This window comes from Meriones unguiculatus, chromosome 1 (assembly GCF_030254825.1).
Source record: "Meriones unguiculatus strain TT.TT164.6M chromosome 1, Bangor_MerUng_6.1, whole genome shotgun sequence".
NCBI lineage: Eukaryota > Metazoa > Chordata > Mammalia > Rodentia > Muridae > Meriones > Meriones unguiculatus.
Window position 1 is genome coordinate 90,828,631 of NC_083349.1, and position 15,033 is coordinate 90,843,663.

At 44.8% G+C, this 15,033-nt stretch overlaps 1 protein-coding gene and 1 pseudogene across 1 annotated transcript in view; both read right to left on the reverse strand.

Moving 5' to 3' along the window:
* Positions 1–4,174: 4,174 nt before the first annotated feature.
* Positions 4,175–4,732, reverse strand: LOC110552893 (ADP-ribosylation factor 4-like; annotated as a pseudogene).
* Positions 4,733–6,922: 2,190 nt separating this feature from the next.
* The window catches only part of Ppp1r21 (protein phosphatase 1 regulatory subunit 21), a 57,484-nt gene continuing 49,373 nt past the window's right edge, over positions 6,923–15,033 (reverse strand). Inside the window, exons 19-22 of the mRNA XM_021644496.2 lie at positions 13,762–13,878; positions 11,254–11,352; positions 9,830–9,958; positions 6,923–7,590 (exon numbers count right to left, since the gene is read on the reverse strand). Coding sequence (XP_021500171.1) covers positions 7,561–7,590; positions 9,830–9,958; positions 11,254–11,352; positions 13,762–13,878 — 375 coding nt within the window. The 3' untranslated portion in view covers positions 6,923–7,560. The remainder of the gene's footprint in view (positions 7,591–9,829; positions 9,959–11,253; positions 11,353–13,761; positions 13,879–15,033) is intronic.

The window sequence follows — 15,033 nt, forward strand, 5'->3', positions numbered from 1 at the left end:
AAACTGCTCAGAAATGTAAGGCAGAGGAATCTGCGGTGACAGGCTCGCGTCCTCAGCTCTCTGAGGACACGGCTTTCCGCCCAGAACAGAAACTTCCTCTGCAAACACAGAACAGACAACCCTTTGCTGGCATGGCTCTTGGGTGTTTCCTCAGCATCGTCTACCATTGTCTTTGTGTCAAAGTTATGGAGAAATCTGAGACCTTTTAAACCTGGGGAAGGCTGGAGAGATGGCTGAGCAGTTAAGAGCACTTGCAGAGGACTCTGGTGCAGGTTCCAGCACTGACATGGTTACTCACAACCATCCATGACTCTGGTTCCGGGGAATCAGCTCTCTCCTGACTTCCATGGTCACCAAGCAAGCACACAGTGCATACATATAGGCTAACCCTCGTGTGCATAAAATCAAATAAATAAATCTGTGAAATACTGTTTTTAGACCTGTGTTTTGTTTTGTTTTTGTTTTGTTTTGAGAACTAAAGACTGAACCCAGAACCTTATGCTTGCTAGGCAAGCGCTCTACCACTGAGCTAAATCCCCAGCCCTGAAATACTGTTTTTAAAGACCAGGGCCAACCTCAAGGGATAATGCAGCATAACACAGAATTATAAATTGCACCTTATTTTGTTTGAGGATTTTTATAGTGGAGGTTTGCAGTCAATTGAAGAAAGCTTTTGGTTGCAATTTATTTTGTGGCTTCAAGCTAGTTGGTGCCTCTTTTTTTGACATGCTTGTAGATGCTGTGGCTGAGTTTTTTGGTTATTTGGTTGTTTTTAATACAAATGCTAGTTACCTCTGTCTTGCAGTAACTAAATACTTGGCAGAAAAACTCCAGGGAGGAAAGCTTTATTTTGGCTAATGGTTTTGGAGAGATGTCAGTCGGGTCTGAAAGGGCAAGTACGGCAGCAGCATTGCGTGCCAGGGTTTTTCATGACTCTGTGGTCTAGTGAGCAGAGAGGGCAGGCTGGACTGTGGGCAGATATAATCTTTGAAGGCCCGCCTCAAGGACCTAATTCCACAGGTAGTCCTTACGCATAAAGACTCTATAGCCTTCAAAATGGTCAAAATGGGCAGCAAATAACCAAAACATGATCTAAACAGTGACAGTGGCCAAGAAATGAGAAGCAGCCATGTTAAAAGTCATGTTAGTTTACGTCACAGTGTCTTACCATCACACCAAGAGCAATGTCTCTGCATGAAGAGCAGAAAGTTCCTCTTTGGTTACAAAACAAACTATCTCTTGTCGGCGTGGCTCTCACACCGTTATCTGCTGACGATGTTGCTATCTTCGTGTTAAGTCCAATTTTACAGGACAATCCAGTTTATCAGCTTGGGGGCCAGGAGCACTGCACCTGACAACTTAATGGATGGCGGTGTTGACAAATGGCAAGACACACAGTCATCCGTCTCCTAAGTGGTGCCTGAGGCTCTCCTCCACCCTCCGGCTGTTCTCCCGGTGCCGGCGCCTCCACACAACAGAGGCCAAGTAATGCGCTTCCCCTTCCCATTAGAGAATCTTCCCTTTTCTCTCCATTTGGAATTTCTTAGCACATAATTTACTTTAAAAAAAAATCATCTTATTACAACTACTTCTAAATGAGTTATAAAGAAAACTTACTCATTGAATTTGATGAGTTTTCAAAAAAATTCTTAATGAAGATATATTCATTAATAAACAGTTAAGATATCAGCAGAACTATCATATACTGGGCAAAGAGTCAGGCTGATTCCAACATAAAGCAATATGCAACATAAAAACGATGACAACATAAAGGAAGACGATCTGCTGGGTATTAAAATGATGTCTATATGAACTGTTTGCAAGCAGCACAGAATTCGCTATCAAACCCAAACTGCATGAAGGTAAGTTTGGCTGATGGAAGCCAGCAGTGAATAATTGAGGGGGTAGTGGCGCAGAATCCTCACTACAAGAAAACTGAATAGTGTTTTGGAGCATGTCCCTGGCCAGTCTAAGCAGTGTTAGGAAAATCTTTTTTGGCAAGGGGTAGAAATGAATACAAATGAAATGCTCCATCTTAAAATCAGCAGACTGTCCTAAGAACGATAAAGGTATCGGTAAAGTATCAAGGGAATAACTACAACATTACTGGTGTGGGCTCAAAAACCACTCCAAACAGATGTTTAAAGGTGTCACAATTGCTATATATCCAGGCATCCAGGTTTAAGGGAAGTATAATAATGGATTCATCTCCCCCAAGGAGAACCTCTTAAACCCAAGCATATTGCTACATAGCAACATTGTACTTGGTAAACAATAATTGGCAACAAAACAAGTTTTAAACACTGTAATTTCTGCCCAAACCTATCTCAGGAATTCTTCTTTTTTTTTAATTATTATTAGTTACATTTTATTAACTCTGTATCCCAATTGAATCCCCGCTCCCTCATTCCCTCCCAATCCCACCCTCCCTCCCTCAGCTCCTCCTTGCCCCTTTCCAAGTCCACGGATTGGGGAGGACCTCCTCCCCTTTCCCCTGGCCCTGTTTTATCAGGTATCTTCAGGACTGGCTGCAAAGTCCTCCTCTGTGGCCTAGCAGGACTGCTCCTCCCTTGGGGGGTGGGGAGGTCAAAGAGTCTGCCATTGAGTCCCTGTCAGAAATAGTCCCTGTGTTCCCCTTACTATGGGAAACCAATTGGTTATTGAGCTACCACGAGCTTCATCCGAGCAAAGGTTCTAGGTTATATCCATACATGGTCCTTGGTTGGAGAAACAGTTTCAGAAAAAACCCATGCCCAGATATATTTGGTCCTTGTGGAGCTCCTATCCTTTCTATGTCATACTAACTCCCCTTCTGCCAAAGGTTTGGTTATGAGTCTTAGTATCTTAGTATTTTGAAACGCTGCTAGGTAGAGTCTTTCAGATGCCTTCTGCAGTAGACTCCTGTCATATGTCCAAAGCACATCTCATTTGTCTTTCTAAGTGAAGATTGATCATCTTACCCCATGTCTGCTTTCTTGTTTATCTTCTTTAGGTGCATAGACTTCATTATGTTTACCATATCTTGTAGGTCTATATAAGCGAGTATATACCATGTTTGTCTTTCTCCTTCTGGGATACTTCACTCAGAATGATCTTTTCTAGATCCCACCATTTGCCTGCAAATTTCACGATTTCCTCATTTTTAATTGCTGAGTAGTATTATTCCATTGTGTAAAAATACCACAATTTCTGTTTCCATTCCTCCATTGATGGACATCTAGGTTGTTTTCAGGTTCTGGCTATTGCAAATAAAGCTGCTACAAACATGGTTGAGCAAATGTCCTTGTTGTGTACTTGAGCAAATTTTGGGTATAAACCTAGCAATGGTATAGCTGGGTCTTGGGGAAGCATTATTCCTAATTGTCTGAGCAAGCACCAGATTGACTTCCAAAGTGGTTGTACCAGTTTACATTCCCACCAGCAGTGGAGGAGGGTTCCCCTTTCTCCACAACCTCTCCAGCATGTGTTGTCACTTGAGTTTTTCATCTTGGTCATTCTGATCGGTGTAAGGTGAAATCTCAGGGTTGTTTTGATTTGCATTTCCCTAATGGCTAATGAGGTTGAGCATTTCTTTAAGTGATTCTCTGCCATTCGATATTCCTCTATCAACAATTCTCTGTTTAGCTCTGTTCCCCATTTTTTAATTCGATTACTTGGTTTGTTCTTTTCAGCTTCTTTAGTTCTTTTTATATACTGGATATTAGCCCTCTGTCAGATAAAGGGTTGGTGAAGATTCTTTCCCAATCTGTAGGCTGTCGTTTTGTTTTGATGACAGTGTCCTTTGCTTTACAGAAGCTTTTCAGCTTCATGAGGTCCCATTTATTGATTGTTGCTCTTAGAGCCTGTGCTGTTGGTGTTCTGTTCAGGAAGTTGTCTCCTGTGCCAATGAGTTCTAGGCTGTTCCCCACTTTTTTTCTAACTGATTTAGAGTATCTGGTTTTATGTTGAGGTCTTTGATCCACTTGGACTTTAGTTTTGTGCAGGGTGATAAATATGGATCTATTTTCATTTTTCTGCATGTAGACATCCAGTTGGACCAGCACCATTTGTTGAAGATGCTGTCTTTTTTTCCATAGGAATTCTTTAATAACCAAGATACAAACTAATTTTGTTGTAATAAGCCTAGACAAATTCTATCTATCAAAGGTGTCCTTGGGTAAGTCTCCAGTGTCCTCTAACATTTTGAAAGTTCACTTGACAGCCAATCCAGTCCCTCATACAGACCAGTTCCTTGTGGGGCACGAGTGGCTCGGACATACCATGTTCTGTCATGGAGAGACAGAAGACCTAACTTATCTGTCATCTTGCTGATGGCCATAGTATCTGGCAAATCCTGTTTGTTTGCAAAAAGCAGCAGCATTGCATCCTGCAGCTCATCTTCCAGGAGTATGTCCTGCAGTAGAGCTGCTCCTCCCTGAATTCTTTCATGATCATTGCTATCTACCACAAAAATAAGACCTTGGGGATTTTGGAAGCAAAGCCTCCAGAGAGATCTACTCTTATCGCTTCCCATACTGTGGAACAAATGTTCTTATACTGTACTGTTTCCATGTTAAAACCAATGGTAGGAATGGTGACCATTTCCCCTAATCTCAGTTTACACAGAACTCAGTTTACACTGCAGCATCCAGTCTAATGAGGCATAGACACCAAAGATACAAAACTCCATCAATATGTGCATCTGCTTCTTGCAGAAGAGGCATGAGAAGAGGGAGGAGATGCTGAGGCCCATAGCAGTGGTGGCACTTGCAGCGGTCAAAAGAGGGGTTCTCGTGAGTTCTCAGGCCTTCTCCAGACACAAGGCTGAAGACCTGTCTCGCAGATCAGCGAAGCCTCAGGACCTGCTTGGGGACTGGTGCTGTGGCTCCAGCAGCAAGCGTTCGGCTCTGCCATGTCAGGCAGTAGCAACTCTGGCGACAGGGCTCTTGCTTCAGCTCAGGACAGAATCATGTCACCCACATGATTTACTCTTTATTAAAACATATATATGTTCGTTAGAGAAGGGCAAGAATAAGTACATTTCTAAATCATTTCTTTTGTTGCTGTTTTTGTTTAAGCGGTATATGTGTGGCTCTGTAGACATGAGTATGATGCCCACAGAGACCAAAAGACATGGTCAAATCCCCTGGAGCTGAAGTTACAGGTGGTGTGCCACATGATATGAGTGCTAGGCACAGAATTTCAGTTTTGTTTGTTCGGTTGGTTGGTTGGTTTGAGGTTTTCGAGACAAGATTTCTCTGTGTAGCCCGCCCTGGCTGTCCTGGATTCACTTTATAGACCAAATTGGCCTTGAACTCACAGATATCTGCCTGCTTCTGCCTCCCAAGTGCTGGAGCTTAGAATTTCAGTTTTGTTTTGTTTTGTTTTGTTTTGTTTTGCAAGAGCAGAAGGTACTCTTAATTTCGGAGCCATCTCTCCAGCCCCATGAATAAGTTAAACTGTTAGATGTATGCTTTTGATCTATTTCCCTTGAGCAGTCATAGGGAAGTTTATATTGAATATCAACATGATCAAATGCTGAAGAAACCAACTAAAGAAAAACTATTTGGATGAGTGGTGGGGACAGAGAGGCAGGAAAACACCTCCCAAGTGGAAAGCGGTGCCCAACAGAACAGCAAGGGTAAGCGGCATGCTCTTTGGAAATATAAATACCAAACAAGTGAGTGAAAGTAGTTTTCTCTTTAGCAAGTAGGAGGTAAGAGGAGGCTCAGGGGATTGGGTTTTGTTTGTTTTTCCTCAGTAGCATGTATTTTAGAATAGCCTGGCTCAAACTGAAGTTCATGGCTTCCATTAACGTATAAGCAACGTGGGAGCTGGAGACATGGACGGCTCAGCAGCTAACACTGCCCCGAGTTCAGTTTCCATACCCAGTTCAGTTCAGCTCATGACCACCTCTGCCTCCAGTTCCAGGAGATGCAATGTCTCTGGCCTCCTGTATTCATGTGTATCCTATCACTCACACACACACACTCTCACACTCACACAGACATATACATAATTAAAAATAATAAAAATAAATATTAAAAAATTAAATACAAACAACTTGAGGAAAATAGCCTCTATGTATTACTTCGTGTTTCTTGATGTGAGACAATCCCAGGACAGAATGAGAACAAATGACAGTTATGATTATGTCCTGATTTTGTCACCACTCAGCAATCCAAGCAGTCAATGTTAGCTGGCCAGCCAAGGCATGTGCTATGACTGTGGCCAGCCAAGCATGTGCTATGACTGTGGTCAGCCAAGCATGTGCTATGACTGTGGTCAGGCATGTGCTATGACTGTGGCCAGCCAAGCATGTGCCATGACTGTGGTCAGGCATGTGCTATGACTGTGGCCAGCCAGGCATGTGCTATGACTGTGGTCAGGCATGTGCTATGATTGTGGTCAGGCATGTGCTATGATTGTGGTCAGACAGGCATGTGCTATGACTGTGGTCAGGCATGTGCTATGACTGTGGTCAGCCAGGCATGTGCTATGACTGTGGCCTGGCAGGCATGTGCTATGACTGTGGCCTGACAGGCATGTGCTATGATTGTGGTCAGCCAGGCATGTGCTATGATTGTGGTCAGGCATGTGCTATGACTGTGGTCAGGTTGCCTCTGCCCTCTAAACCTTAGTTTTCTATCTGCAAGAGAGTTGCCAGCCACTGAGCACACGACATCTGCTGTAGCCTCGGGAGTGGGGTGCAGGGAGAGGGCCCTGGGACTTGCGCTGGAACAGCACGTCTACCAGAGTCCAGGAAGAGCTGAAAGGGCTTAGGGTCCTTGCTTGCAAGGTGGCTCCCAGCAAAACTCAAGGGCCCTCTATAGGCTTCAAAATGCAGCCACCCCTGCTCAGGTAGAAACTTTTCCTCTAAGCCAGCTGGGACTGGATGCAATCCTGGCTTCTTCTATCACATTGTCACAGAACAGACTGAAAGTTTGTGTGGGCAGGAATTTATTGACAGGAATTCCTTCAGCAATTATTCTAACACAGAGAGTTCTGTACAGGTGTACACACATCAGCAACCCCCGAGGCTCTAAAGGCTGCAAGGCTTGGCACCCCCATGGGATGGAGGGAAGAAAGAGGGGGAGGGAGAGACTCTTTTAAAAACAATCTGAGATAGCTTTCAATTTTCAATTATAAGAAGACATGACAATACAGGTAGTAATGACATCTGACAATTTAAGCATTTTATCCAGAAACATATATCTATTCCATAGATACCAAATCCATACCATATAATTGAGTTTGAAAATATACAAAATATTTGTTCTTACATACTGAAATTAAATCCTAATTTTAAAAAGTGCACAGTAAAAACAGCGTAAGGAAACCTACAATATCCATGGTTATGTCTATTGTTTTCCATTTGACTGTCAACATCAAATTCTGTATTTGCCTTGCTGTTTACAAATATACTTCAAATGTCCCAAGGTCACAGACAACACTGGCTAGTGTATGAGGCCCGACAGCGCGTCAGCTTCCCAGAGCCGCCAGCACTGGTTGTGGGGTCTGGTCTCCGGGCCGCAGCTGCAGCCGGTCTGGAGGGAACAGCCACTGGTCAGCTACTGTCGACTATCGACTCCTGTTCTTCTTAGAGTTTCCCTGTGCAAAGAGAAGTGTCCAGTGTCAGACCCACACTTGAGAAGCAGCGCTCACCCAGCATGTAAGAGGCCGTCTGGGCCGTGTCGTCCACGTAACACTATGCTCCCATGGGTAGAAAATAAAGAAAAACAAGTGACTACCCACTTTACCAAATTTCTTTCCTTATGGGATTTCATGAAGCAAAATCGTTTTAGCCCAAATATGGTTTTTGGTATTTAAATAAGCACATTTAGAGGTGTGTTTCTCAACCTTCTCAATGCTACTATTTTGTTGCTGCTTCGTAACTGTGATTTTACTCCTGAAGACCCACAGGTTGAGAACTTTGTTTTGGAGCTGGGAGTGGTGATACACAATGCTCAAACATGGTGATTCTGCCTAGTTCTCTTCTTAAGACTACACTCTTGTTAAAGCCCTAAATGATGAGCGCCACACTATTTCTTTCCACAAATGGGCAACACTTGCAGAGTACGGACACTAAGAGCAAGATTATGTCTCTCTCTCTCATACACACAGACGCATGGACACACATGTGCAAGCTGCGCAAGTGTGCACGCACATGCGATGTGTACGGAGCACCCAGTGTAGACAATACTCACCCAGCCAGAAGAGGACATTACAGCAATATAAATACCAAGAAGTGGAGGGATGTGCTGGAGAGCTTTAGGTCAAGTTGACACAGCTACAGTCGTATGAGAGGAGGGAGCATCAATCTAAAAAACTGCCTCCATAAGATCAGGCTGTAGGCAAGCCTTAAGGGATTTTCTCAATTACTGACTGATAGGGGAGGGCCCAGCGCATGGTGAGTGGTGTCAACCCTGGACTGATGGTCCTGGGTTCTATAAGAAAGCAGGCTGAGCAAGCCATGAAGAGAAAGCCAGTGACAGCACCCTGCATCAGCTCCTGCCTGCAGGTTCCTGCCCTGAGTGAGTTCCCGCATGGCTTCCTTCAATGATGGACTACATTGTGGAAGTGTGAGTCAAATAAACCCTTCCCTACCCAAGCTGCTTTTGCTCATTGTGTTTCAGCACAATAGTAACCCTGACTAAGACAAGGAGGACACAGAATACAGGGCTTATAGGATGACAGAGAATGGTTAACAACACCCTCTGAACTGAAGCGAGGTCACCTCCTCATACAAGTTTATTTCGGCTCTATTCACAATAGGAGTGGGTTGGAACCAGCCTAGATGCCCATCAACAGATGAAGAGATAATGAAAATGTGAGAGAAATATGCAATATTATTAACTTTAAAGAAAAATGAGGTCTGCAGAAAAATGGATGGACTTGGGGGCATAATATTAATAGAGGTGACTTAAACTGAGTACTAAAAAATGGCATGTTACCCTCATATATGGATCCTAGCCTCTAATGTAAACACGTATGCATATAAACAGGTCTAAGTGTAGACGTGGTACAACCCTCACGGCAGAAGCCAAGAGAGGGCGACACTAAGTGAAGGAGACACATGAATCATGGAGGATGTTAAGCTACATTTCTTTCTAGTTTCAACTCTGTCTGTTTCTTTTTTTTTTTTTTTTTTTTTTTTTTTGCCTGTGGTGGATAACTGAATAAAAACATAATGGAAGCCACGCAGTGGTGGCACAACTTTAATCACAGAGCTCAGGAGGCAGAGACAGACGAATCTCTGAGTTCAAGGCCAATGTGGTCTATGCAGTAAGTTCCAGGACAGCCAGGGCTACACAGAGAAAACCTGTCTCAAAACAAAAACAACAACAAAAAAGAAAAACCAAAGTAATGGACAGTGAAAATATAAAACCCTAAATGATGTCTATGCTCTCAGGGTATGCAGCACTCACCGAGATGGTCAGTTTGGGGCTGGGTAAGTGTTTGAGAGGCTTCCTTAAGTTGTGTGAGGCTCTTACTTAAGAATTAATTAGAATATATGATTTTACCAAATAAAACAACTTGTTAAGGGTTACCCAAACACTTCTAGGGTCTTCAACAGACAGAGCATCATCCCCCTCCTAAGGCTATCTGCTAGCCCCCTTACTCTTACACACCATCATCCCCCTCCTAAGGCTATCTGCTAGCCCCCTCACTCTTACACAGCAGCAAAAATGTCAGATCTCAACTTAGACCCAGCCAAAGAAACTTAGTTTTCTTTGGGACAGGAGTGAAGGAAGAGGGTTTCCAAGTGCTTTCCTCTTGACACAAGTCACAGTGACGTACTTTCCACCAGCTGCATTAAGCAATCCCAAACCTCCCCTCCCTCACACACCTTGCTGGACATCTTGAGTGTGTCGATCTCTTCCCTCTGCTTGGACAGCGTCTCATTCATGCTGCACAGGTGGTCACTCATCATACTTAACTGGTCCTCGTAGCTCCTCTTGGTGGTCATCAGCTCATCCTAAGGAGCAGGGGGGGAGAGGAAAGGCCCATCAGCTACCCCAGCCACCCCCCCAGATGATTCTCTATTACAGACATCTGGGAGTGCAGTCCTTCACACTGCCTGAGTTCCTCAGTAAGCAAAGGTGAAGGCACAGGCCGAATAGAAGGACAAACTAAAAAGAAATGGAAAAAAATCATCCCTGAAACAATGTGTTCAGAACGTATTGCAAAACTTGAAGGGCTGGAGAGCTAGCTCAGGCAGTGAAGGTTTGCCTTGCAAGTGAGGGCCCCAAGTTCCATCCCTGATGCTGAACATAAAAAACATAAGGTGTACCCTAGGAATCCCTGCACTGGGAAGAAGAGGACAGATCCCTGGAAGGCCAAAGAGTACAACAACTCAAAAAAAAAGAAAGGGGGGCAGCTCCCGAGAAACAACACCCAAGGTTGTCCTCTGCTCTCCACACACATGCTCACACATGTAACTGCACTTACAAAATACAAGCAGTGTCTTCTCAGCTGGGTAGACTGTCGAAAGCCTGTAGTCCCCCCTGGTTTTCAAAAGCCCTGCACAGGTCTCGTTCCCAGAAGGGTGCCCTCCCCACCCAACCACCGCACTCTCCTCATACCCTAACTGATCTAATACACAGAACAGCGTCTCCAGGGTTTTCCAGTGCCTACCTCATGTCAACATCAACAGGGGCTTCCTGAAAGGAAAGGTTTGAAACTGGGATTTGATTTATTTGTGTGTGTGTGTATGTGTGTGTGTGTGTATTCAGGGTCTCACTATGTAATCCTGGCTGGCCTGGAACTCCCTGTGTAGACCAGGCTGGCCTAGAACTCACAGAGGTGCACCTGACTCTGCCTCCCAAGTACTGGGACTAAAGGTATGTGCCATCACACTCAGCAAAAGCAAAGCTTCCGAACACAGTAGAGAGGATGGAGGAATGTTCTGAAGTCCCACTTTTGGGTTTATTTAGGTCGGTTTCTGAAATAAGACAGAATACTGTGCACAGAACAAGCCTGTAAGTAATCATGAGTGTCCATAAGAAAGGGGAAACGAGAATTGTGGGTAAGTATAAATAAATGAATACAGGCTGTAAGAGAATTTAAAATCAACTTCCCATCAGAAACAAGGAAGACAGCCACCTTTTGTCTGAGGTAAGTAAGATGTTACTTTAGGGTGAGTCAGAAATGAAGTGAATGACAAGTGTGAAAGGCCAGAGATCACCACTGCCCAAGGGGAGGCTGGCTTTGCTGCCCTCTCAACAGTCAGCGAAAGACACGAACGTGCTGAGGTCATGTTCAGGAGCTCACCTGAAGTCGGCTGATGTTCTGACTGGCTAGCTTCATCTCCTCCGTCAGGGTGTCCTTGGACTTCTCCGCCAGGGCTAGTCTCTTAGACAGCGCTCGGCACTGTACAGTCAAAACACCGAACTTTATCCTTGGAAGATTAGCAGACTACAGTCTCCAGAGCCAAGGGCCACCCACTCACTCACTTACTCTCTCTATCTCTCTCTCACTCACTCATTCTCTCACTCACTCTCTCTTACTCATCCATTCACTCACTCATTCACTCTCAATCTCACTCACTCACCCATTCACTCACTCACCCATTCACTCACTCACTCACTCACTCACTCACAACTCTCTGCTGAATCCAGTATGGAGCACAGAGGAGATATGGCCCCACCCTCTTGTTTTACTACGGCAAGAAAGTCCGGCAGCCCCGCTCAACAGCCTGATGAGCAGCACACACGAACGCTCTCCGTTTACACAGGATCCAGCTATACTGGTCCTGGATAAAGGACAGTGGTTATCTCACAGTGACCGCAGGCTGCCAACCACAAACGTAAGCTCTCCCCTGAGTTTCCAGCTCTTCACTAGAGGTCTCAATACAGGAACCAAAGCGTCCTCAGGACCCACCCACAGCCTTACACATCTGCCTGGGGAAAATGGTCGCTCTCTCTAGGAGCTTCACTGAACCCAGATGATGCAAGACAGAGCAGGTAAAAAGGAAAATGAGGAAACTTTATTCACACTACTGTCAACAAGGGGGGAGCAGAAGAGATACCTCAGAACACTGTCTGGACACCAGGACCTCCAACTATCCTTTCCAGTAAAGTCATTTAGGGACAGGAGATAGAACTTCCTGTTTGGAGATGAGAACAAACTAGAACAATCTAAAAATTCTTGTATCATAATTGTTCTGAAAACATTCACTAAAATAGGCAAATCTCATTAAAATGAGACAGCCTAAAATTCCCCTAGTTACTCATTTGTTCTCAAGAAAATTTCAGGACAGTCTGCACAGCTGAAGCAACCACTGCCCTCTGTGCTCGGTACTGAAGCTGACAGAGGGGGAGATAGCATGCAGGGCCCCGGCCCACAGACGACAGTCACGGCTGGGACACCGACCCAGAGAGCAGACGGGAACTAGAAACTAGAAACGAGGGTCCCGGCTGCACACGCAGTCCACCATCAGCCAGCCTGTTTGCCGCGCCCCCCACTTTCTCCACTGTGACAGGAGTCACGAGTGACCAACCTACCAAAGCTGGGTGCAGCAGCTTCCTAAACTTTGGGCTAGCCACAATTTTATTTTAACAGAAAAAGAACACCAAGTCCTACTCTACCTCTAGCAACCTATCATATCTGATGACAGGCAACCTAGCTGCCCATCAGCCTCTTCATTTCTGTGACACTGGAGGCAATCACAGGCGGCTAGGTCCCAATATAGTGTGCACTCCCTTCCTTTTTGGCTTTACAACTTAAGTGTGGCATTAAGTACAGCTGCCGTCTGTACTTAATTCTTACAATAAAGTGTCATGTCAAAGGCTTAAAGACCCTGCAAGCACCCACCCAGCCTTATTTCCTTACTCTGTAATAACACTTCTCACTGACTTCTCTTCCAACTTTGTAAATTCCATGTACAGTACATAGTAGAGTTTTAATTATATGAATTACTGAGTAAAGGAAGAAGAAAATGTGTCAAAAGATTTTATATCTCTTCTAAGTTAGAATAGGTGACATTTTTCATCTTGTCATTTAAATCCAGCCCTATAAACTTGTCATGTAGAAGGTAGAGAGCTGGGCTGGAGGGGCTCTGTTGGCAGCTACCTGCTCGGCAGCTGAGAAGGACCTGAGGTGCCCACAGCCTGCCAACCCAAGGTGTGGCCCAGCACTCGAGCAATCCCAGAGCTGGGAGGCGAGCCCGGGCCCTCCTCAGTAAGCACCGGTTCAGTGACGCCCATGTCTTACAAAGGAAGGTGGACACTGAAGGAGGGAGTTACCTTACACCTACCTCTGGCTTCCTCGTGTGCATGCACAGATGTGCGCACATGTACATCCACACACACATGTGCATGTACACACACACACACACACACACACACACACATACTGCACACACTCACACACACAAGAAAACTGGAGAGAATTTAAATTGTTGGTCAGATGGGTGTGGTAAGGGTGCCATCAAGCCCAGTGACCTGAGGTTGATCCAGGAACCCACGTGCTGACTCCTGCAAGCTGTTCTCTCACATCTACGTGTGCTGTGACACACAGACAGAGCAAGTAACGCAAAGCCAAAACAGATCCAGTGCACTTTTACTTTTCACCTTGTGCACCTGAAAACCCCCTCATCACTATCACAAGCACCTATACAAATTCTGGGTGGCATACAGACCAATCGACATGAGCTACCCGCCCCCCCGACCCAGACACATATGGACAGGAAGTGCAGGTGATAACGTCTTCCCAGCGAACAGAGCAGAACTGAGCTGGCTCCACAGGGTCAGGGGAAGGGGCACTCCTTTCACTCCTCACCTCAGCGTAGAAGTGCACCGACTTGCTGTCAGCCAGCTGCAGCTGAGACGTGAGCTCCGCTATCCTCGTCATGTAATGGCTCTTAATGAGGTCCTCACGGCTCTCCACGTCTGGAGCCTAGCAGGGCACACACGGGAGATGTCGTGAAAAGGGCAAGTAGAGCAAGGAAACACAGAGCACACTTCACAGCTCTTCCTGGAGCCTCAGAAAGATAGCATTCCTTCAGCAGGAAGGACAGACAGACTTTCTCACCCAGCACCTGCTGCTCTATGTCTTTTAAATTTTTTAAGTAAGAGTGTTGTTAAGCATCCAGGGCAAAACTCAAATTCATAATCATCCTACATCAATGTACCAAGTATTTGGATTATAGGTATGAGCCACAACACACAGTTCTGACCAGCTTTTATCAACCATAAGCCCAACTATCAAAATCTCCATCTTTCTAACCAATATGTCTTTAACTGAAAGAGGGCAGAGAACAGGGGAATAATCATTGAAATCACTGTTTTTATTAGCAGATAGTCATTTTATTACCATATATATATTGCCTATGCCCCAAATTTCCTACCTTCTCCTTTCTCTCCTCCTCCCATTAGTCCCCATCATTCTTCTAGATAGTCATATATATGTGTTTCTGTATCTGTATATACTCTAGAACCCACAAAAGGAAGAAAACATGACATTTATGTTTCCAAGTCTGACATGATCTACTTCATATGACAATCTCTGGTTATATTAATTTTCTTACAAACAGTGTGTCGTTCTTCATGGCTTCATAAAATTCCATTCTGTAAATACACCATTTTTTTTTTCTGTTTCTCTACTGATGGACACCTAGATTGACTGCATGACTTGGCTACTCTGAACAATGCTGCAATAAACATCTAAGTGTAATGGAAGGTTTGGTTTCTTTAAAAACTCAGTTATGTTATATAAATGTTTTTTTTTAATCCCAAGCGTGGGATTTTAACTTGAGCTTTAATCTATTCACAACTGATAACTGCTCTTTTGCAGGGCATGGTCTTTGCCAGCTGGTAATGGCCTGCCTCATGCCATTGTGTAGCGAGGATAGTGGTCTAGGACTCTGAGGGATATAAACACGAGAGCCCAGAAAATGAAGGTGTGGCAGTTTGGAGAGACCAGAGATGAGAGTGTGGCGGCCTGGAGGAGACTGACAGTGAGAAACATTCTAGTGCAGCAGCGTGGAGAGAGTGCTGGCTGCATTTGCTGTTGACGGAGACTGGTATAGGTCTCCCAAAAAACCCATCAACC